Here is a 23,582-nt window from a genome sequence, read left to right as displayed (position 1 = left end):
GGTGGCAACGGGAGAATAGGTTTAGTTTGATTTTCTCCCAGGCTTCTACTCTCCAGAGAGACTCGAACATTGTTTCTGAGTTCTCCACCTCAGATTTGAATTCTCCATTGTTCTGGGACCAGAGTGCCCCTCAGTCAGTGGTTGCTGCAGTGAGATCTGCCTATCTTCTGTGGAACAGATCTTGGGAAACTGAACTTGACAGCTTGAATCTTCCTCATCTCATCTCCACCTGGGGTACTTTGAGTGCCACAGGATAAATATGGGGCATCTTTCTGAAGCATCAGTTTCCTTTGAGTCTACTGAGAGACAAAACATTAATGTACTTAGGGGTGACTGTCACATAAATTTATAAGAATATACAAGACTTCTCTCTGAAACGAGGGTTGGGTTGTCCTCTTTCTGTTAAATTCCCAGATTTCACAGAAAGGCTGCCTTCTGCCATGAAGATACATTAATATAAATTTTGAGAAGTACTGGTGCACTTCTTCACACTAACAGACCTGTGAGGGTGTATGACTCTAAACCACACGGTGTACAGTTCCTGCCTACCTGATATTTGCTTTTCTGCCTTTGCCTCTGATTTTGGTCCCTGGCAGCTGCTGACTTGTGGCAAAATCCCAGAGCTCAGAGTCAGAAGACTGAGTTTCAGTTCCATTAGTGCCTTCTGTTCAGCCATGGTATCAATCCCTCTCAGTCACTGATTGTGACAACACTTCCTACAGTTGTTGGTGGCATTAAATCAGATGGTGCATAAGAGTATTTTGTAGAAACTGTAAAGCAGGATGTGACTGTAGGAGTTTCTAGTTCTCATGAGTATCACTGCTCTTCCTTTCCACAGTTGAGAGACTACCATCCCCAGGCCAACCCTAGTGTTGGTACAGGAGCAAGCGACACCAAAAAGAAGAACATAAATAATGGTGCTAACTCTGAGACAACCACTTCTGGAGGTTGCCACTCACCTGAGGATGTGAGTCTTGGCTGGCCAGGCTCCTGGGGACAGAGGGCCCAAGGGGTGGTGGAGGGTAATTGTTAAGATTGTGGAAGAACTCCCAGGCACTGCTTAAGAATTCTGGGTTTGAATCCTCTCCATCTGCTGGGGATATGATAGAGGGCAAATTCCTTGAGCTCTTTGGGCCTCTCTTCTCATATCTGTAAAATAGGAGTGGTTTGGTTTTACCTCCATTGGTGAAGTTTAAATGAGATTTATCATTGTTGTTTTTATGTTAATCCCTAGTCCACGGCCTACTGTAAAGTCTCCTTCTCGGCTTGCGTTTCCTGAGGTAGAGTTAGAGAGTATCAGAGGTGTCTGTTAGCTCTGAGAGTCCGAGAGTTAAAGGCCCACTAGAATGGAAACCTCGGGACCGAGGGTTCCTGTCTGCCTTTTCCGTCCTATTCTCCCGCTGTTAAGAACCGTCTCTGGCCCGTATGTGCTCAGTCAATGTCTGTTGAATGAAGGCACCTTTCTAAATCACAGGCTGGCAGAAGGGTGGGCTTTTCTCACACTCCATCTCTGAAGGTTTCTGTGACTGTCTTTTCGAGAGAATCTAGTTTCAGACTTTGAGTTCTCTGGCTGTGGGCAGAAACCAACAAAGACCCAAGTCCTTTTTCTTTGGGAGTTGAGGAGAGTTTACCAGTTCGTGTTCCCATTGGGTCTGAGAACTTTACCTTTAAAATCCATCCCTGGCCCCTGCCTACCGCTTCCTGGCCTGGGGAATAGACTCGAAGGGGCCACCCTCAGTCACCTTCCTTTGACTCTCCCCACAGAAACAGCAGAACCGAGCCCAGCTGGAAGAAGTGACGTGATTTCTTTGTTTGATCATGACATGACTGCTGGGTTTTAGAAGCACTCAGCAGTAGAGGCCCCAGTGTCATCTTGCCCACTCCCAGCCTGGGGAAGAAGGCACACCCCCCGGATCCCACCCCGTCCCCACAGGGTTCCTGATAACCTGGTCCCATGGGTGGGCCTGTCCTGGGGCAGTGGTGCCATTCTGGGGGCATGTCTCTTGCTGTGCCATCTCTGTTTCCCCCTAGTAAGAGCTCTGTCTTCCTCTTTCTATAGGAAAAGAAGGCAAGCCACCAACATCAGGATGCCCTAAGGAGGGAGCTAGAGGTGAGTGGACGGTGTGAAGTTCCCTCCTGTCCTCTGGAGAAGGTTTCTTTGCTTCTCTTTCAGCACTTGCTTTTTTTTCCCCCAAAGGCCCAGGTTCATACCATACGAATCCTTACATGTGAGAAAACTGAGCTTCAGATGGCACTCTATTACAGCGAGCGTGCTGTCCAGCAGTTGCAAGGTGGGAATCTGGTACCCCATCATCCTTCAACCTGGCACTTTGACAGGCCTTTATGGGGAGTCCTTTGGGCCGCATCTGAATGTCTCTCATTCCAGGAGAGTGCAGGCATCTGGTCGGCCGCCTGCATGATTCATGGAATTTTGCAAGAGATTTAGAGCGGGATCTCTCTGCTGTCGCTACACAGAAGAAGAAGGCTGACAGGGTGAGTCCAACCACCTGCCCCATCCCCTGGGAACCCGGCTTCACAGATGGAGGAGTGAGCCTAAAAGTCCCTTCTGCAGGATGGAGTGTCCTGCCCAGAAGACAGCATGGCCATTTCTTGCTGCTTTTGTGTGTGGTGGTTAGAGGCTGAGAGGGGCTGAGTCGGCTGCTGTGGGTGAGTTCGGGGGCGCCGTGGGGAGTGAGCACTGGACATAGAGCTCACAGGCCAAGTGCCCGCCCTGCCCATATTTGACTGTGGCCTTGGCCAAGTCCCAAGTGGCGGTTAGGATACTGGTACCATAAAGGTACAGAAGAGTAGCTTGAGTATGTTATTATTTGTGTTGAGAGAGGGAGCCTCTGTGTGTGTGTGTGTGTGTGTGTGTGTGTGTATTATGGGAACATACAATAAACATGTTTGTAAGGATCATAAACATCTCAGGAGAGAGGAACAGTGTTGGGGGGAGATATTTCCCTTCCGTACTTTCAGAGTTTTGGACGATTTGAACGTATCATCCTTTCAAAATGTCAACAAATGATTAATTTCCTCCTCCTTATCTTTGCCCCTACCCCCAGGGAAAGAATGGGCTTAGAGAATCAGATATACCTGGGTGTTGAAATCCCAGCTCTACGTGATCTTAGGCAAGCACTTAACCCTTAATACCCCATGTTTTTCATCTATACGATAGAGGTAATAATGGTAACCGTCTCCTATGGAGGTTGTGAGGATGAAATGGGATTGTTAGTGCAGTGCCTGGTGAAGCAGTCAGTAAAGGTTCCAACAGTGGTAGTAGTAACAGTAAGAACATTAGCAATACCATCTGATGTCTCTGGGCCCCTGCTAGCCAGCTATGAATTCCGTCTCTTTCCCTGTCCCTTCCACCTTTACTGAGTTCTTTGAAAAACAAATGAGGGCCTGGTGCTCTGGCTCATGCCTGTAATGCCAGCACTTTGGGAGGCCGAAGCTGGTGGATCACCTGAGGTTGCGAGTTCAAGACTAGACTGACGGACATGGAGAAACCCCATCTCTACTAAAAATACAAAGTTAGCCGGGTGTGGTGGCACATGCCTATAATCCCAGCTAATCGGGAGGCTGAGGCAGGAGAATTGCTTGAACCCGGGAGGCGGAGGTTGTGGTGAGCTGAGATTGCGCCATTGCACTCCAGTCAGGGCAACAAGAGTCAAACTCTGCCTGAAGAAAAAGAAAAAGTAAGAAAGAAAGAAACAAAACAAAACAAAAAAGAAAACCAAAGGAGACCCTGGGCTTGAAAGTGCCTTGAGAGCATGTCAGGTGTGACTGGGAGTGGGGAGTGGTGTGTGGAGTGGTCACAGTGGCTGTTGTTCCTGGTCGGCCAGCCGCTCCTCTGCCTGCTCTATCCTGACTTCACCTTTCTCTATTTGCAGTACATCGAGGAGTTAACAAAGGAGAGGGATGCCCTGAGTCTGGAACTGTACAGGAACACGTAGGATGGGGGATCGTGGGATGGGAGGTCTTGGGGCTCCTAGCGTGGGGGGTGTGCTGGGAGGTGGGGGTACAGGTGAGCATGGTGAGAGGCTCATACAGGTTTTCATGTGTGCACAGGGAAGCTCTAGTGCCGGCTGTGCCACTGACTCATGCGGTAGCCTCAGGCAACTCATGTCTTCTCTCTGGCCTGCCACCTGGGACTTTTAATTCCTGGGGTCCCATCCAATGCCTCGGTTCTGTGGTTGTGGGGTGAAAGTAGAGGGTTGATCACCAAAGCAGTCCTTTCTGTTCTTCGTTCATTCCTTTATCTACCGCCTCTGGTTGTAGCATAACCGATGATGAGCTGAAGGAGAAAAATGCCGAACTACAAGAAAAACTTCGACTTGTAGAATCTGAGAAGTCTGAGATCCAGCTCAATGTAAAGGAGCTAGAAAGCAAGCTGGAGAAAGCCAAGCTCCTGCTGCCACAGGCAAGCAGCTACAGCCCCGGGGGTTGTGGGATCCCCGTCCGGCTGGGACCATGGTCTAGGATCATGCAGGCTATGGGGAGGCTCCAGTCAAGAGCTGGAAAATTTGGGCCCTTGTTCTGGTCCCACCATAGAATCCTCTAGAGTGTGCTAAAAATCTACAAAGTGGGGCCCTGCCTGGGGAATCAGAATCTCAGAGTTAGGGCTTAAAAATATATATTTTAAAGGATCATGCGTGAAAACCATTGTTTTATAGATTACATTTATATGACTATCCCATGAGTCTGTTTCCTTCTGAGGTTCAAACCAACTTTCACTGTTCCAGCAGCAGCTGCAGGAGGAGGCTGACCACCTGGGTAAGGAACTGCAGAGTGTGTCCATGAAGCTCCAAGCCCAGGTGGAAGAGAACGAGTTGTGGAACCGCCTGTACCAGCAACAGGAAGAGAAGATGTGGAGGCAGGAAGAGAAGATACAGGAGCAGGAAGGGAAGATACGGGAGCAGGAGGAGAAGATACGGGAGCAGGAGGAGAAGAGGCAAGAGCAGGAGGAGAAGATACGGGAGCAGGAGGAGAAGAGGCAGGAGCAGGAGAAGGAGATGTGGAAGCAGGAGGAGAAGATAAAGGAGCAGGAGGAGAAGATACGGGAGCAGGAAGAGAAGAGGCGGGAGCAGGAGGAGAAGATGTGGAGGCAGGAGGAGAAGATACAGGAGCAGGAGGAGAAGATACATGAGCAGGAGGAGAAGATACGGGAGCAGGAGAAGAAGAGGCAGGAGCAGGAGAAGAAGATGTGGAGGCAGGAGAAGATGCATGAGCAGGAGGAGAAGATGCATGAGCAGGAGGAGAAGATACGGGAGCAGGAGAAGAGGAGGCAGGAGCAGGAAGAGAAGATTTGGAGGCAAGAGGAGAAGATACGGGAGCAGGAGGAGAAGATGCATGATCAGGAGGAGAAGATAAGGGAGCAGGAGAAGAAGATGCACAAGCAGGAGGAGAAGATACCAGAGCAGAAGAAGAAGAGGCAAGAGCAGGAGGAGAAGATACCAGAACAGAAGAAGAAGAGGCAAGAGCAGGAGGAGAAGATGTGGAGGCAGGAGAAGAAGATACGGGAGCAGGAGGAGAAGATGCATGAGCAGGAGGAGAAGATACAGGAGCAGAAGGAGAAGATGCACAATCAGGAGGAGAAGATACAGGAGCAGGAGGAGAAGATGCATGAGCAGGAGGAGAAGATACATGAGCAGGAGGAGATGATAAGGGAGCAGGAGGAGAAGATGCACAAGCAGGAGGAGAAGATACGGGAGCAGGAGAAGAAGAGGCAGGAGCAGGAAGAGAAGATGTGGAGGCAGGAGGAGAAGATACGGGAGCAGGAGGAGAAGATGCACGAGCAGGAGGAGAAGATACAGGAGCAGAAGAAGAAGATAGAAGAGCAGGAGAAGAAGAGGCAGGAGCAGGAGGAGAAGATTTGGAGGCAGGAGGAGAAGATGCATGAGCAGGAGGAGAAGACACAGGAGAAGGAGGAGAAGAGGCGGGAGCAGGAAGAGAAGATGTGGGAGCAGGCGGAGAAGATTTGGAGGCAGGAGGAGAAGATGCGTGAGCAGGAGGAGAAAATACAGGAGCAGGAACAGAAGATACAGGAGCAGGAGGAGAAGATACGGGAGCAGATGTGGAGGCAGGAGGAGAAGATACAGGAGCAGAAGGAGAATATGCACAATCAGGATGAGAAGATACGGGAGCAGGAGAATAAGATGCACAAGCAGGAGAATATATGGGAGCAGGAGAAGAAGAGGCAGGAGCAGGAGGAGAAGATGCGGAGGCAGGAGGAGAAGCTACGGGAGCAGGAGGAGAAGATATGGAGGCAGGAGGAGAAGATACGGGAGCAGAAGGAGATAATACGGGAGCAGGATGAGATGATGCGGGAGCAGGAGGAGAAGATGTGTGAGCAGGAGGAGAAGCTGGGGAAGAAGGAGGATATGCTGCGGGAGCAGGAGGAGAAGATGTGTGAGCAGGAGGAGATTCTGGGGGAGAAGGAGGATATGCTGCGGGAGCAGGAAGAAAAGCTGTGGGAGCAGGAGAAGAAGATGTGGGAGCAGGAGGAAAAGATGTGGAGGCAAGAGAAGAAGCTAGGGGAGCAGGAGGAGAAGATGTGGAGGCAGGAGGAGATGATGCGGGAGCAGGAGAAGAAGATGTGGGAGCAGGAGGAGATGATATGGGAGAAGGAGCAAAAGATACGTGAGCAGGAGGAGAAGATGCGGAGGCAGGAGGAGAAGATGCGGGAGAAGGAGGAGAAGATGCAGAGGCAGGAGGAGAAGATGCGGGAGCAGGAAACGAGGCTGTGGCAGCAGGAGGAGAAGATGCAGAAGCAGGAGGTGAGGCTGCAGGAGCTGGAGGAGAGGCTGGTGGAGCTGGGGCGGAAGGCAGAGCTCTGGGGGAGCAGGCGGAGGTGGGTGCAAACCCTGGAGATCATACAGAACGCCCTCACCACAACTTAGCAGATGGTGGTTGGCTCCCTCTGCTTTTCCACCAGTCTGTGGCGTACAGCTTCAATGGTGGCAAGAAGGGTGTGAGATTTGAGGCTGGGGAGGGAGGCATGGGCCTCTAGGCAAGGGAGGCAGTCACTTAGGCCTGGAGGAAGGGGCCAGGGTCCAGGGGCCTGGGCAGATAACAGAGCCCCACTGTGCCCTTGCCACCCTGTTTATGGGCCCAGAATCTGGAAGCCAGCCACTGCCTACCCTGACGCCTATCCTGCAGGTGGAGCTGAAGAGCCAAGAGGCTCAGAGTCTGCAGCAGCAGCGAGACCATTCCCTGGGTCCCCTGCAGCAGTACCTGGCCGCCTATCAGCAGCTGGCCTCTGAGAAGGAGGCTCTGCCCAGCTGCAGCAGCAGGAAGCTCAGGGCAAAGCGGTGGCCGAGGTGGCCCCCCAATAGTTGCAGGAGACCCAGTTGAGGGAGTTGATGAGGGTGAGGCCCTGAGGGGGATGACCTGGCAGCCTCCGTGCCTTCTCACTCTCTTTTCTGGCCCCTTAGGAGCACCTGGAAGCTGCCATCTACCGAGCACATGACAAGAAGGCAAAAACAATAAACATGTAAAACCCGGCAGCAAGGCCTGGAGAAGAGTCAGCTGCCATGTGACTGTTTAGAATATAGTCTGAGCCCAAACCTGAAAAAAAAAAAAAAAAAATTATTTATTTTAAATTGTGGCAAAATATTGGTCAGGCACAGTGGTTCATGCCTGTAATCCCAGCAATTTGGGAGACTGAGGTGAATGGACCACCTGAGGTCAGGAGTTCCAGACCAGCCTGGCCAATACAAAAATTAGCCGGGCATGGTGGCGCATGCCTGTAATCCCAGCTACTTGGGAGGCTGAGGCAGGAGAATCGCTCGAACCTGGGAGGCAGAGGTTGCAGTGAGCTGACATCGTGCCACTGCACTCAAGCCTGGGTGACAGAGCGAGACTCTGTCTCAAAAAAAAAAAAAATAACAAAAAAAATAACAAAAAAAAACTTTATTCCTTATCTTCCTTACATGTATGTTTCTATTGGTTTTTTTCTTGTATGTTTCTACTGGTTTGTTTCTTGTTCTTTCTCATTTAGTCTTGTCTTGTCTTATGGCATTGCTAGTAAACTTTTATCTGCCTCCAGAGAGTATTGACTTTGACTTTATGGCACACAATTGGAGTAAGCGCAGATCAACTTCATGTAGTTTGGGACTAAGCTGGTTCAAAGCAGGCTTTAGTTTTTGTGACGGCTGGTCTATTTTTTATTCATTTGGACTCCTAGGGGTGACCCTTCCAGGGTTCCCACCAAGGTCCCATCTCCTTACTGGGACCGAAATTCTCATTAGGTCATTTCAGCCCTGTGAGTGCCAAACATCCAGCCAGGCTCTCCAGCCTCTTAACCACCACTTCAGACTCAGTTTCTTAACCTCTTAGCCCTCTACTGTTCACCAATCACCAAATGTCGGAAAAGCACTACAGACTGTAAGGGTCACCTCCTAGGCCTGGTCACTCAAGTTCTGACTGAGGTCTCCAATTACCTTCAAACAGTTGTTTTTGGTGGTGGGGGCACATTTTTGTCCAGTTTCTCTAACTGCTTTTGTGGGGCGGCTAATCTATAACAAGCTACTCTGCCTTTAGTGAAAGTTGAGAACCTTCATCTGTCTGTTTTTTTTTTCTTTTGAGATGGAGTCTCGCTCTGTTGCCCAGGCTCCAGTACAGTGGCGTGATCTCTGCTCACTGTAACCTCCGTCTACTGGGTTCAAGAAATTCTCCTGCCTCAGTCTCCCGAGCAGCTGGGACTACAGGCCTGTGCCCCCATGCCTGGCTAATTTTTGTATTTTTAATAGAGACAGGATTCAACCATGTTTTCCAGGCTGCTCTCGAGCTCCTGACTCAGGTGATCTACCCGCCTCGGCCTCCCAAAGTGCTTGGATTACAGGCGTGAGCCACTGCGTCTGGCCCATCTCTCTTTTAAAAAATGTTTTTAATTTGAGGTACAATTTATCTTCAGTGAAATGCACAGATCTGCTATATATTTTGATGAATTTCAACAAATGCATTACCCATGTATCCCACCTCCTTTGAAGATATAGAACATTCCTATCATCCAGAAAGTTCTCCTGTGCTTTAACCCTGTCCGGCACTCCCCCAGCAGCTGATGAACCTGCTGACGACATTGGTACAGGATTCTGGCCTCCCCAAAAGAGCTGCTTTGAGAAGCCTGCTTGCCTTACTCAGCACTAAGTCCCTGCCTGCTCTCTCAAGATTTCCATCTTTAAACTGGTTGTACCTATAACCCTCCCTGGTCAAGTCAGTAGATAAACAAACGATGAAAAAAAACACCCCTTCCTGGCCCAGCAGCCACAGCCTAATCTTTCCTGTATCCCCAGCTATCAGAAATGTCACTCCCTCGCTGGTTCACCCTCACTAGGGTGGCAGCTGCACAGTCGCAGCTGGGCTGACCCGTTAAGCAAGAAGCCAATAGCTGGACAGTGACACTCAGACCCCAGCCTGGGAGAGCCTGGCTGAAAGCCCCCTTCTTTCTGGTCCGACTGTGGAGGGGCGGAGCATCCACAACTCTACTGTCCTCCGCATCCTTCAGCTGTGCTTTCTCCTGGGAGACGGAGCTGTTCATTCATTTGGACAAAGCCTTCTTGAGGGCTGTAGGTTTGATAGGCTGGGTGTGTGGGGGCCACCGTGCTAGAGAGAGAGGCTGGTGTGTCAGAAGGCAGCCACCTGGCCAGAGGAGGGTCAACCCCCTTGGTGACCTCCTTCCCCTGGCTGGACACAGCGCCCTGCACTCTCCACATGTGACTGCTCCCCTCAGAGCGGCTTCCAGGGGAGGGGTTCTAACCCTGTGGGTGGGGATACTGTGTTAGTTTACAGTGGGCCATGGCTCCCTCTGACATCTCCAACTCAGAGGCAGTGGAGAGAAGATGAGAAATTCCCTGCACCTCCTCCCTCAGCACCCACCTCTGCACACATCCACATATGGAGACCCTGATGGTGGTCCCTGGGAGTGCCGCCACCTGCGTCTCCTTTCCATGCCTGCAGCAGCCATGCCCACTCTCCAGACCCTCACCCTCCTGGCTCAGTAGAGGCTGCACTGCCCTGGGTCCTGCCCCTACACCTGGGCCTCTGTACCCATCAGTTCCCCCAGTCTGGTTCTTATTTCCCCCAACAAGTAGGGAGCCGGTAAGGTCACCTGCTGAGCAAGCTGGGGGAGAGAGTAGGGTGGGGCTGGGAGGATGAGGAGAAGAAGCTTATAGTCATGCTGGAGACTCAGTGGACCAGAGTCTATGCAGGCCCATTGGCTGCCTAGCCAGTGGTGATCCCACTCCCAACCTCGTTTCTTCTTTACCAAAACCATGACCGCATTAAATATTGGACACCTACAAACCTCATAGACCCTCCTCCAGCCTCCCCGCCATGTATTGGTGAGTCTAAGTCAACTCTAGTCATTTCATTCCTCTGGACACTGATTGCCTGGGGCTTGGGCATGAGCTGCCTCTTCACCTGAGCCTGAGCCACACGTGTCCTCTGCACCTACCAACTGATGCACTGGGTCAGGGAGAGCTCCGTCTCGATGGAGATGAGCTGTGAGGAGCTGGTGGCCAAGCGGATCAGGTTGTTGTAACGGGTTTTGTTCAGAGGGTCATCCATCAGCTTCTGCTCGGCATGGGCCATTCGGCAGTCCCCTGGGTAAACACACAGACATGCTGGACCCTTGAGCAGCTGTCCCCCACTGCAGCTGACAGCTACAAAGTGGGAGCCGAGAGGGCCAGGGAGCACAGGCACCTCGAGGGCCGCCTCAAGCTGGCGGGCCTGGCGCTCCCTGGGAACCTCAAATGACATTCATGACAGAGCTCAGTTACCTCCTCCCATGCCACACCTCTTCCTCCTCCTCCTCCCTCGATCAATGAACAGCATCCCACGCTCCACACATCTGAGACAAAACTGGGTGTCTCTTCCAGACTCCTCCCTTGGTTCATTCAAGTGGCCACCAAGTCCTGTCAGTCCTCCCATCTCCACGGCTACAGCCATGTCCCTTCCTCCCCCGCCCTGTCCACCTTCTATTCTCTCCACCCGCACTCTGTCCCCGCCATCCATGTGCCATACAGTGGCAGACTGGTCTTTCTACAGCACACTGGACTAGCGCCCTTCCCTGCCCACAGCTCTCAGAGCTGGAGGTGGAGTTGAAACTCATGGTTTGGCATTCAGAGCTCTTTCCCCCTCGGCACTGGCTTATCCAGAGCGCTCACAGTGCGGGGCAGGAGCCCCTGACTCAAATGTGGGTGTGGTGCACAACTGGGTCATAGGCTTTCCCTAAGAAGAGACAGGACTGAGATGCGGAGCTTTTCTGGGTTCAGAGTTAGACCCACAGAGTGCAAGGTTTCTCCGAGACACCAAATGGAGGGTCCAACTGGCAGCTGGCTCCTGGTCTGGAGCTTCAAGGAGAGGTCTCAGCTCTGAGCCACATTCAATAGCCAGCTGAAATGCAGCCTCCTCCAGAGAGTCCCTGGAGCTTCCACAGCCTCAGATCTGCCCCTCTGCATACCCCAGAGCCCTTGCCAAGTGGCGTTTGGTTCTTCATGTCATCTCTATCCCATGTCTGGGAGTAAAGGTGAGGTGCAGGGACTTGAGCTTGTGTACTCTGATGTCTTAAGGGAGAATGTGTCAAGTAGAGTGGAGGTGGCTTGGAAAGAGGGAGACTCAGAGGAGAGTGAAGGACACTGACCAGGCGAGCCTGGGAGCAGGAAAAGAGATGAGCGTGAGCAGAGGAAACTGCTGGGCAGGGTCGGATGGGAGGATCAGGGAATGAGTGGGGCTAGAGAGGTGGGGGTGGGGATGCTGGTGCCAGGCTTCCTGGCTCGCCAGGCTCAGGAGTCGGTTACATCCTCCCACAAGGGCCAGCTCACCTGGTCGCCCCAAAGCCCTCCCTCTGTGGGTGGGACCAGAGGGACCAGAACATGGATTACCCAATTGAGCAGGACAGAGGTGGACTCAGGTGGTGCTGGGCTGGACTCCTGGCTGTGGGGAGCAGCCACCACCCTGCCTACTGCATCCACTTTCCAACTCGCTGCCTATCTGAACAGATGCAATATTGGACACCTTGTGAAACGTGCTCCTGGTGCACCTGCTACCTGCTGCCCCTCCTGCAGAGTGCCCGGGCTCTCCAGAGGGGATTGCTGTGGAGGCTTGGCCTAGAATCTGAGTCCTGCCTCCCATACCCGGAGCTGCTACAACAGAGGCCAGCTGCTTGAGTATGGAAGCTGGAAGCCTGTCTGTAGCCCCAGGCTACAGTGGGGTCCATCCCACAGCCCTTCTTTAGTGCATCTATTTGGACTGACTGCTCATTTCATAGAGAGGGCTGTGTCTTGCCCCAGCTCATCTGGCATGTCTAAGGCAGTTGTGGGGACAGAATCTGCAGCTCCCAGGCCCCAGCCCTGCAACAGTAGGAGAGGCTGGACCCTGTATCTCTGCAGTCCCACCGGACTGGTGTGAGCGGGCTCCTGAGTCCAGGGCTGCTCTGCAGGCTGTGGGGCTCATGCACCAGCTCTGAGCCCACCTGATGTGCTCAGGTTGCTCACCTTTGGGCCTGTCCTGCCTCTCTGGCATTCGGCTGACCCTGAGGTCCTCTCCCTCATCTTGACCACCAGCTACGGGCTCTGACTTAGAGGTTCCCAGAACCTTAGACCATTTGGCCCGCCCCCTCCCCCATTTCTCAGCTGAGGAAACTGAGACCAGAGAGGGAAAGCAACTTTCTCAAGGACCCCCAACAAGTCAGAGACAGAACCAGGTCTAGGAACCTCTTCTCAACAGAGATTCTCCCTGTCCCCTGGCCTTTTTTAGTGCCTCATTAACTTCCCTGTAAGGACACTGCCCCGCCGAGGGTGGAAATGGTGCTGTCCAGGGCGGTGTGTGCCCGTGACTTTGCCTGTGTTTCTACTTGTGAGTGGGTATGGGGGTGAGGATGAGGGGTGGGAATAAACAGCAGGGATGCTGGGGCTGGAATGCACTCTGCCTCACCCCAAAAAGGGGCACAGGAGAGCCCAGCCAAGCACAGCACATGCTTCCACTTTCCAATATGCGGAATGCCTGTGAGGCCGGCTGGGCCCAGAAGACAAGGAACAGGCCTTTCCCCACAGATGACAGGGGGGCCCAGGATGGGCGGAAGCTTCTGCTGCAGCTTTGGGGGTCACATCCCAGCCCACGGGCTGACAGTTAAGCAGAGAAGCCGCCTCTAGGGGTCAGTCATGATCTAGTGATTCTGATGAGGAGGGGTCCCCAACCAGCCTCTCTCCAGGGTCTTGTCTGGAAAAACTGCTCCCTGGCAGAAATGGGCTGCTAATTTGAGAGGAAGCCATAGCTGAAACTCTAAACTGTGTGAGTGTGTGTCTAGTTTGAAAAAGGATATCCGACTTCAACATTTATATTGAAAAAATGGAAAGCTATTCCCCTTGTTTTGGAATACAAACTACAGAAAGCAACAGTTAACAGAATCTTATTGGAGACGTGAGATTCTACATCTGGAAAGGCACAGTGACTTTCAACTGGGGTGTGTGTCCTTCACTGAGCAAGGGATGGTGAGATTTATGTTTAGTAAAAGGCAGCTATGAATTTACCTTTTATAAAGAACTTGCCACATACTATTAGTGCATTTTCAATCATGTCAGAATCACCCGGATGCCTGTGTAAATGCAAGTTCCCAGGCTTCATTCTCGGAGATTCCGGTCCTGTGAGCCTAGGGTGGGGCCCAGAAATCTCTATGGGGTGGTGCAGGCTGCCCCAGGAACACACCTAAGAAACACTGCAACTGCCCCCCACACACATCCAAGTCCCCAAATACATAGGCAGGCATCTCATCTCTATAGAACAGATAGGGAAACTGAGGTCCAGAGTGGAGAAAGAAATGGCACAGGGTCAGCCAGCAAGTAGTAGCAGAGCCACGACACACCCACTGCCTGCGGACACCATCTCTGATGACAGCTCCACCTCCCTTCAGGAGCCTTGCCTACCCCCACCCCTACCTCCTGCTGCCCCTATGGTGGGTCTCTGTCCAAGGAAGATGTAGCCCTGGTCCTCTAGGCTGACTGGGGCTCAGAGGAAATGCTTGGCGCAGAACGTAGGAGCTAGAAGGGTTCTTGGAATTCAGGTGGGGAAACTGAGGCCCAAAGAAGGGAGTCCTCAGATTTGAACTGTGTCTGGAGAAGGTCTGATTCTCCTTCCTGAGTAGTAGGTTTGGCTTCAGTAGCCTGACCCTCAGTCAAGCTGGCTGTCCAGGCCCGCCACACCTCGGGGTGGGTGACCAGAGGCGGCAGTACCATAAAACACGTTTCCTGGGAGATCCACCCCCAAAGCTCAAAACATTCCAGGCCTGGTGATTTGGGCACGCCCCCTTCTCTCTCAGCCCGGTTTCCCCATCTCTACAATAGCTGTGTTGGAGGAGACTTCTCTCTGAGACTGAGCTGCAGATGTTCTCCCGGGTGCCCACACTGCCCAGGTTGCCGGCTCCTCTGTGCCCACTCTTCAAGACAGTCAGCTCTTAGGTGAGGAAGGTGCCTTGGCCCTATCAGGAGTAGGAGCTGGTGTCCCTGAGCCTCCCAGACCAGTGGGGATGACCCAGGCTGCCTGCAAAGCTGCTGCCCAGCCCACAGACACTGCCTGGGAGGGTGGCCCCGGCCCTCGCAGCAGCTCTGAGAAGAGGCAGCCCTCACTTCAAAACTCGCAGAGCCACCCATGCCTTCCCTCAGCCCAAAGAGGCTTTTAGGAAAATGAATCATCTCAAGTTCAAACCCATGGGGTTGCTGAAAGACGAGACAGTACGGGGTGAGCTGGTGCGAGGGAGCGCGGCTCTGTGCAGACTCTGCAGGGAGGGCACTTAGGGAAAGGGACTGGAGTCTGGAAGGCTGACCAGCTCAGGGTTAAAGGGAGGGGATGGAGCTGGAGTGAGCTGGCCTCATCCTCCCCCTTGGGCTTTCCAGCCTGGGCTCAGGTGATTCAAGGGAGCAAACACCTCCTTTTCCGGACCAGGGAGTTCTCACCACGTTTTGGAATCGGTACCATTCCCTTGGGGGCTGGGGGGCGGCTCCCACCTCCAGACCTGGCTGGAACTGCTGCCTCCATTCTGGATCCCAAAGAACCTCTGGCAGCTTCTCCATCTCCCTCCCAGTCCAGCCTCACCTCCTCCCCCATGAGGGCCCCAACAGCAAATCTGACAACTGGAGGAACAAGGCAGGAAGGGCAGGGTCTGAGGGAGTGACCACCTCGGAAGGCAGCTCGGCCACCTTCTCTCCAGGACTCTCAGGCTTGCTTTCATATCGCTCCCTCGACATCCTTTTGCTATAATCTGGTGTGTTGACATATGGTCTTTAAAAGAAACAACACTGTTGATGTGGAGCCAACTTCCCCTTTGGGATGGTTTTGAGAAGTTAGGGTTCAGGGCATCCTCTCTTCGGCAGACTGCAGCAGTAGTAGGGGAGATATATAAAGTAAATAAAGGCCGGGCATGGTGGTCACGCCTGTATTCCCAGTACTTTGGGAGGCCGAGGTAGGAGGATCACTTGAGTCCAGGAGTTCGAGACCAGCCTGGCCAATATTGCGACACTCCGTCTCTACTAAAAATATAAAAATTAGCTGGGCATAGTGGTGCACACCTGTAATCCCAGCTACTCGGGAGGCTGAGGCAGGAGGCGGAGTTTGCAGGGAGCTGAGATCGGGCCACTGCACTGCAGCCTTGGCGAGCCAGACTCCATCTCAAAAAAAAAAAAAAAAAAAAGAAAAAAGGAAAAGACATTTGTAACAGACAGATTTAAAATACGAAGCATGAAAATAATTAAAATACCTCAATGCAGACGTGATGCATTCCTCCAGCCTCATTTTTCTGCAGAAAACCTGCAACTGGACTGTCGCTTCCCAACGAATGAAGCAGTTCCATCTTGGCATTTCCCAGGTTGACAGAAACAATGATTCATATTTACTGGTAACAGTTAAAGGAAGCAGCATATTCAGAATCACATGTTATTCTCTGCATTTCACAGGGGGTCAGTTTGAATGTGACAATGAAACAACACATACTTCTCAAAGCAGGCAATTTTCTCTACCCGTACCCAATTTTTGTCTTATATTTTGTAATAAGTTCACTAAAGGTATAACCATACAGTTCTCTTTTAATGTGTATTTTACTTGAATGATTATCACCTAAGGAAAATATCTACATGTTGGGGAAAAACAAGCAAAGATCAAGAGGGTATTTAAATTACAAGCATTTCCTCTGAGACCAGACTTTTAAGACTGTTGTATAATTTTGAAGGATTGGAGGCAGAACTGCCTGTAAATGTGAAGAAACCTCCTTTCACTCAGTAACTGAAGAAGGCTGCAAGGCCTTTTTCTCATGTATAACGCTGCTTTCCGATTTCCCAAAACACAGGAATTTACGAGCCAGATTCCTCTTGGAAGGAAGATTATACACATGTATGAGGTTTAAACATAATCCTGTAAAAATATATCATTTAATAAAAGATATCAAATAGCAAAATGAATACATATTTAAACAAGTTGTTAGATCTTAATGAAAAACACTTTAGGCTGGGCGCGGTGGCTCAAGCCTGTAATCCCAGCACTTTGGGAGGCCGAGACGGGCGGATCACGAGGTCAGGAGATCGAGACCATCCTGGCTAACACGGTGAAACCCCGTCTCTACTAAAAATACAAGAAAATTAGCCGGGCGAGGTGGTGGGCGCCTGTAGTCCCAGCTACTCGGGAGGCTGAGGCAGGAGAATGGAGTGAACCCGGGAGGCGGAGCTTGCAGTGAGCCGAGATCGCGCCACTGCACTCCAGCCTGGGGCACAGAGCAAGACTCCGTCTCAAAAAAAAAAAAAAGAAAAAAGAAAAACACTTTAAACAGTATCTAGTATTACAGAGCATCAGCTAACCAAAAAAATGCTCCTTATCTGAAATTTTTGATAACAAGAAAATTAAGGTGACACTATTTCTTCTTATTCAAGATCATAAATTTGACGCATCATAGTTCAGTAGAGGGCAACATTTAGCCTAATATGGTCTTCTGCCACGCCACAGTCTGTATCATTGAAATATCCAAAGACTCTCATTCCCAATAGATGAATAGGTATACCCCAGTTCTGTGGACTCATTGTTACCATGTAATCCAAGTGGATTACAACCCGGTACACAAATACATAAATGTACAACTGAAACTAAATTGTAAAAAAAGAATACCTAATGCTTTCTAGATGTAATGTGCTCTGATATTTTCTATTTTATTTCAGTTTTTAAAAAATACTGGTACTACTCACTAAGCACCTAACTTGCAGATTTGTTGTGAAGATTAGACAGTTGGTGTAAAAAAATAAATATTCTGCCAGACAGTAGGTGCACAATAAATTCAGGCCATTCTTTTTGTTAATGACATACAAAATGCTAATAACCAGCTGAGTATGGTGGCTCATGCCTGTAACCCAACGCTCTGGGAGGCTGAGGTGGGCAGATCACTTGAGGTCAGGAGTTCGAGACCAGCCTGGCCAATATGGTGAAACCCCATCTCTACTAAAAATACAAAAATTACCTGGGCATGGTCACACATGCCTGTAGTCCCAGCTACGCAGGAGGCTGAGGCAACAGAATTATCTGAACCCAGAAGGCAGGTTGCAGTGAGCCGAGATCACACCACTGCACTCCAGCCTGAGTGACAAAGCAAGACTCTGTCTCAAAAAACCAAACCAAAATGAAAGCTGCTAACAACAACAAAATCATTGACCAAGCTACTCTTCCCTTCTTTGTATTTCTACTGTGTGTGCAATTTGCAATGAAAGTTCAATATAGAATCTATTTGTATTTTAAAAAATTGTATTTCTTGCAATCTAATAAATGAAAAAAAGAAAAGAACTGTAGATAGGGTCAGTGAACTTCAGCGTAATATGCACACTAAGTAGTTTTGGTAGCTGGGTGCTGCGGTGGCTCACACCTGTAATCCTAGCACTTTGGAAGGTTGAGGTGGAAGAATCCCTTGAGACCAGGAGTTCAAGATCAGCCTGGGCAACAAAGCGACACTGTCTCTACAAAAAAAAAAAAAAAAAAAAAAAAAAATTAGCCAGGCATGGTGGCACACACCTGTGGTCCCAGCTACTTGGGAGGCTGAGGTGAGAAGATCAGTTAAGCCCGGGAGGTGGAGGTTGTACTGAGCTGTGATCATGGCACTGCACTCTAGTCTGGACGACAGTGAGACCTTGTTTCAAAACAAACAAACAAAAAGAAGCAGTTTCATCTGCGAAACTTAAAAATATGCAAACATTGAGTTCAGATGTTTCTGAATTCTTCTTGACGCTGTCACTTCTGTAAAAGACAGGTCAGCTGTAGGTTCCTGGACAGGCATCCTAGCATCAAATACAGAACATATAGAAATGTCAGAGGAACAAATTACAAGATGTCCAAGTGAACGTGAACTTGTCTATCCCATGCTTTAGTGATATTCATAACCTCTGGCCCTGAAACAGAAGTTCAGGCAATTCACATTACCGGAAACCTCATTGTAGTTGATTTTTCTCCATAACTTCCTTATCATTTGGCTCTAAGTGTGAGGAGAAAACCGTTTACTAGAATGACTGCTTCTTTTTCTTTCAAGAGAAAACAAAATCTCTTTCATATGTTAGAAAGATAACGGTGACTTCACATATTGTACAAATCAAGACTTTGAGGCTATATAGGTTTATCTTATCTCAAGAGATGTGAACTGTTTTGAGAAAGAAAATACCACTTTTTATTGTCTTTAGTTGGTTCCTAAAGCATAATTCTAGGAACAGGACAGAAAAAAATACAGTGATCTCAGTGAGAATTCAAAAATTCTGCTTCTTTAAAATGAAGGGTTGGGTGTGGTGGCTCATGTCTATAATCTCAACACTTTGGGAGGTCAAGACAGGAGGACTGCTTGAACCCAAGGGTTCAGGACCAGCCTGGGCAACATAGTGAGATCCCATCTCTACAAAAAATAAGGCAAATTATCCAGGCATGGTGGCACGTGCCTGTAGTCCCAGCTGCTCAGAAGGCTGGGGTGGCAGGATAGCTTGAGCCTGGGAAGTCCAGGTGCACTGAGTCATGATGGCACCACTGCCTGGACAACAGAGTGAGACCTGTCTCAAAAATACAAAAACAGTTAGGCATGGTGGCTGGCACCTGTAATCTCAGCACTTTGGGAAGCCAAGGCAGGAGGGTTGCTTGAGCCCAGGAGTTTGAGGCCAGCCTGTGTGACAGTGAGACTGTGTCTCAAAAAAATCCCACTAAAATTAAAAAGTCAAAAATATAAAAAAGAGATAAGGGTATAAAAATGGCCAACAAGCATCCAAGATACTCAACAACATTAGTCATTAGGTATATTAGTCCGTTCTCTCATTGCTATAAAGAATTACCTGAGACAGGGTAACTTATAGAGAAAAGAGGTTTAATGGTCTGATGTTTCACAGGCTGTACAGGAAGCATGGCTTGGGAGGCCTCAGGAAACTCACAACCATGGTGGAAGGCAAAGAGGAGTCAATGCCTTACATGGCTGGAGTAGTAGGAAGAGAGTGAAGTGAGAGGGATCACACTTTTAAACAACCAGACCTTATGAGAACTCACTATCAGGAGAATAGCAAGGGGGAAATTGCCCCCATGATCCAATCACCTCCCACCAGGTGCCTCCTCCAATACTGGGAATTACAATTCCACATGAGATTTGGGCAGGGACACAAATCCAAACCATATCTTTAGGGAAAAGCAAATGAAAACTACAGTGAGATACTAATTCACGCATAGCAAGATGGCTATAATCAAGAAAACATAAAGTAGCAAGTGTTGATGAAAATATGGAGACACTGGAACTCTTGTGCGTTGCTGGTGAGGGTGTAAAATGACACAACCGCCCAGAGCAGTTCGGCAGTTCCTCAAAAAGTTAAACAGTTCTCCTAAGACCCAGCAATTCCATTCCTACATACCCCTGAATAATTAAGAATAAGAACTCAAACAAGAACTCGTAGGCTAATGTTCATAGCACCAGGAGTTCTGAAAGCCAAACAGTGAAATATCACTCACTTCTATACAACGGAATGTTATCTGGATATGAAGTACCGTCACATGCTACAACATGAACATCAAAAACATTATGTTAAATGATAGAACCACACATAAAAGGTCATATATGATTCCATTTACACAAAATATCTAGAATAGGTAAATCTATAGAGACAGAAAACAGAATAGTGGTTGCCAAGGGCTAGAGGGAGGAGGGAACGGGGAGTAATTGCTTAATACGTACGGGGTTTCCTTTTGGGGTGATGAAAATGTTTTTTTCTTTTTGAGACAAGGTCTCGCTCTGTGGCCCAGGCTGGAGTGCAGTGGCATGATCATGGCTCACTGCAACCTTGATCTCCCAGGTTCAGGTGATCCTGTCACCTCAGCCTCCTGAGTAGCTGGAACTACATGCATGCGCCACCACGCCTGGCTAATTTTTGAATTTTTTTGGAGACAGAGTTTTGCCATGTTGCCCAGGCTGGTCTTGCCTTGAACTCCTGGCCTCAAGTGATCCTCCCACCTTTGCCTCCCAACGTGCTGGGACTACAGGAGTGAGCCACCGCACTCAGCCAGTGAAAATGTTTTGAAATAGATAAAGGTGATGGTCACATGAACTCAGTGAATGTGATCATTGCTGTTAAATTGCACTTTTTTTTTTCTTTTTTTGAGACGGAGTCTCATTCTGTTGCCTAGGGTGGAGTGCAGTGGCACGATCTCTGCTCACTGCAAGCTCCGCCTCCCGGGTTCACGCCATTCTCCTGCCTCAGCCTCCCGAGTAGCTGGAACTACAGGCACCCGCCACCACGCCCGGCTAATTTTTTTTTTCTTTTTTTTGTAATTTTTTAGTAGAGACGGGGTTTCACCGTATTAGCCAGGCCTGACCTCATGATTTGCCCGCCTCGGCCTCCCAAAGCGCTGGGATTACAAGCCTTGAGCCACCGTGCCCGGCCGAATTTTTTTTTTTTTTTGAAACAGGACTTGCTCTCCTTTCTTGTTTCTCCCCAGCCTCTTTATGGGTGCGCGATAAAATAACACTTACCTACCAGCTTCCATTTACTTCCGTCCCTGCCCTGTCAGACCCGGTGGGCAAGATCCCCCGCCTCCGCGGCCCACAAACTGGAAGGTGCAGCGTCCAGGGCGCACAGCTCCCGAGTGGCAGTGGGGCTCATGCACAAGAAGGCCATCCCCGCACTAAGCTGAGGAGTTTCTGGAAGGTACCCTCTCCCTAGGTGCCGGCAGTGGCCGCGGAATGCGCCCGGGGGGACAGAGCGCATCATCAAGGTGGTTTGGCCACGTTGAGGCCTCCCCTGGCCTCCGTTCCCACATGCCCTGACCCACGGCGACCTTCGCTGGCGCCCGGTTTTCACCTAAGGCGTTAGCAGCAGCAGCTTTCAGCGCGTGCGCGCGCTCGGCTGTGTCCCCACCAGCGCTGAGCCAGCCAGGTGCGCGGTGGAGGGCGGGGCGACCCGGCACGGGGCGTGGGGAAGGCCGCTGATTAACTACTGCATGTAACAGCCTCTTTACCTAAATTAGAAATTAAAGCCAGGACGCGCCACCCCCTGTGGGTCCCTGAAAAGTACAAAACTAAGTTGGGAGACAGTTCAAAGGCGCTTGCCTTGACCAGTGGCAGTTTTTGTTTCCCGCCCCCCGCACAGGCTACAGCGCTCGCGCTGCCATTGGCTCCGGCGGGGGGTGAGGCCGGAAGCTGTGCGCGGCGGAACTTTGGGCTCAGAGCTCCAAGTTGCGCTGGGCGCGTCCTTGCGGTGCGGTTTCCTGGGGCTGTCTGGCCTCGCTTGCAGCCGTTGTGTAGGGAATTGCAGACAGCCATGGCCCCGGCCTGGCGCTGAGAGACCCTGGAGCGGCGTCTGACGGTGGTCAGCAAAGCCCCCGGCTGGCCCGAGTGCATCCTCACATAAGTGCGCAGATCCGGGGCTCGGGGTGCGACCGGGGTCTCAAGTGGACGCGGGTTACCGACCCCTGTCAAATTGTGTAGCTGGGGGAGGGTAAGCGGAAATGTAAATCACTTTCCCCCACATTTCAGAGTTTATACTTTCCTAGGCTATCAAAAATTAAAAAATTGTTTTTACATGTGGCTCTCCCAGTTGAATGTTATTGAAATCAACCTAACCTCAGTTATTAACGCCTAGAAGCTCCCCTTGAGGCTTATTTCGGCCCCCATCCCCCCCACACACAAACTGTGTTGGTTTCTCCTTCCGCCTTTGTGCTCCTAAAGCACTCAGTGTTTACCTGTCATCATACTTCATTGAAAGTACAAACTTGTCACTTGTCTGTCCACCCCAACTAAGCTTCTTGAGAGTTAGAACTTTGATGTCTCTTCCCAGCACAAGCGTTTTATGTGCATTTTGTTGAAGAACTTCAAATATGATCTAAAAAATCATGACTCATTTGTATTCCAAACCCCAACCTCTCCCTTGAGTTCCCAGCTGACAGCAATTACAGACTGAGCTTAGTTGGAATTCAGTAGCACACATGGCTTTTAACGATTTTTAAAATTTTGGTACTCTCAGCATCGCAAATTCACTGTGTCCAAAATAGAGTAGAATGTTGTTTCTACCCACCTATACTCTGCCATCCCCTTAAGTCCTTTTCCCATGCTCCACCACTCAACCCTTGCCTGTTGCAGTAAATGGCAGTTATGTCTTTCCAGTTGCTCACACATAAAACTAGGCTGCTACTCTGATGTGTTCGTTTTTCTCTATTCTGTATCTAATTCCTTAGCAATCGTGTCAGTTCTACCTCCAAACAGTACTCAGTATATTCACTGCTCTAATTCCAGCTTAAATCACCATCATCCTTTTCCTGGAATGCTGCATCAACCTTCTAATCACTCTTTCCTCCTCTTCCTTCCTCCCTTCTTCCTTCGTGTAAATCATCATTTCATCCTTCTGCTTAAAATCTTCTCTTGTTTTCTTATTACACTTAAAATGGCAAACTCTTACCCTTGAGCCCTGCGGAATTTGGCTGCCATCAGTCTCTCCCACTTCACCTTCTGCCTCCTTCACACTCTAGCCCCGCTCACTTTTTCATTCCTCAGGCTTCCCAAGCTCAATTGCATCTTAGAGAATTTGTTCTTGCTGTTTCTTCTGCCTGGAATACGTGTTTCCCAATCTTTATAGGACTATCCTTACCTGTAGGTTTCATCTCAGATGTCACATCTAAGAGAGGTTTTCCTTGACCACTGTAGCCAAAGCAAATGTTGATCACGGAAGGAAAAAGGGAATGAATGAATGGAGTGGTGCAGAGTTGATAATTTAAGGCTAATTCACTACATATTTCCAAGCAAATCGATTTGTAATGCTTTTCCTGCCTAAAATTTATAAGCAGATTCACAAATACTTGGTTGACAGGTTTTAGATATCATTGTGGCTCATCAGCTTATATGTTGTTGGGGCCAGAATCTATACTTACACTTCATTCCAATTTGATTTTACAGAAGAGTTGGGGTTTTTATTTTTCTTTTAATTAAGAGGGCTGTGAAATTATTACCTATAACTCTGAATCTCGTTTAATTCCTCCCAATAGGATTCAAGATGGATTGGCATCAAAGTTCACTTCTTTAACAAAAGTGCTTCATGAGTTTAATCAAATATTGG

General features: G+C 49.8%; 1 protein-coding gene, 1 long non-coding RNA gene and 1 pseudogene across 2 annotated transcripts in view; 1 reads left to right on the top strand and 2 right to left on the bottom strand.

The window, feature by feature from the left end:
* The window catches only part of LOC106996318 (uncharacterized), an 8,650-nt gene extending 1,728 nt beyond the window's left edge, over positions 1–6,922 (top strand). The window contains exons 2-8 of the mRNA XM_077938677.1: positions 839–967; positions 2,060–2,110; positions 2,198–2,291; positions 2,387–2,493; positions 3,894–3,952; positions 4,282–4,423; positions 4,746–6,922. Coding sequence (XP_077794803.1) covers positions 839–967; positions 2,060–2,110; positions 2,198–2,291; positions 2,387–2,493; positions 3,894–3,952; positions 4,282–4,423; positions 4,746–6,902 — 2,739 coding nt within the window. The 3' untranslated portion in view covers positions 6,903–6,922. The remainder of the gene's footprint in view (positions 1–838; positions 968–2,059; positions 2,111–2,197; positions 2,292–2,386; positions 2,494–3,893; positions 3,953–4,281; positions 4,424–4,745) is intronic.
* Positions 6,923–7,429: 507 nt separating this feature from the next.
* Positions 7,430–21,597, bottom strand: LOC114679345 (uncharacterized). Its single transcript, XR_013395310.1, has 4 exons — positions 21,008–21,597; positions 15,752–15,886; positions 10,457–10,604; positions 7,430–7,569 (listed from the first exon to the last, which is right to left on the bottom strand). It is a non-coding gene; the product is annotated as an uncharacterized LOC114679345 (long non-coding RNA).
* LOC114679344 (uncharacterized) lies at positions 11,387–15,242 on the bottom strand (annotated as a pseudogene).
* Positions 21,598–23,582: the final 1,985 nt, after the last annotated feature.

Source organism: Macaca mulatta, chromosome 7 (genome assembly GCF_049350105.2).
Source record: "Macaca mulatta isolate MMU2019108-1 chromosome 7, T2T-MMU8v2.0, whole genome shotgun sequence".
In the NCBI taxonomy this organism is placed as follows: Eukaryota; Metazoa; Chordata; class Mammalia; order Primates; family Cercopithecidae; genus Macaca; species Macaca mulatta.
The sequence above is the reverse complement of the archived record's forward strand: the minus strand, read 5'-3'. Positions and strand labels throughout refer to the sequence as shown.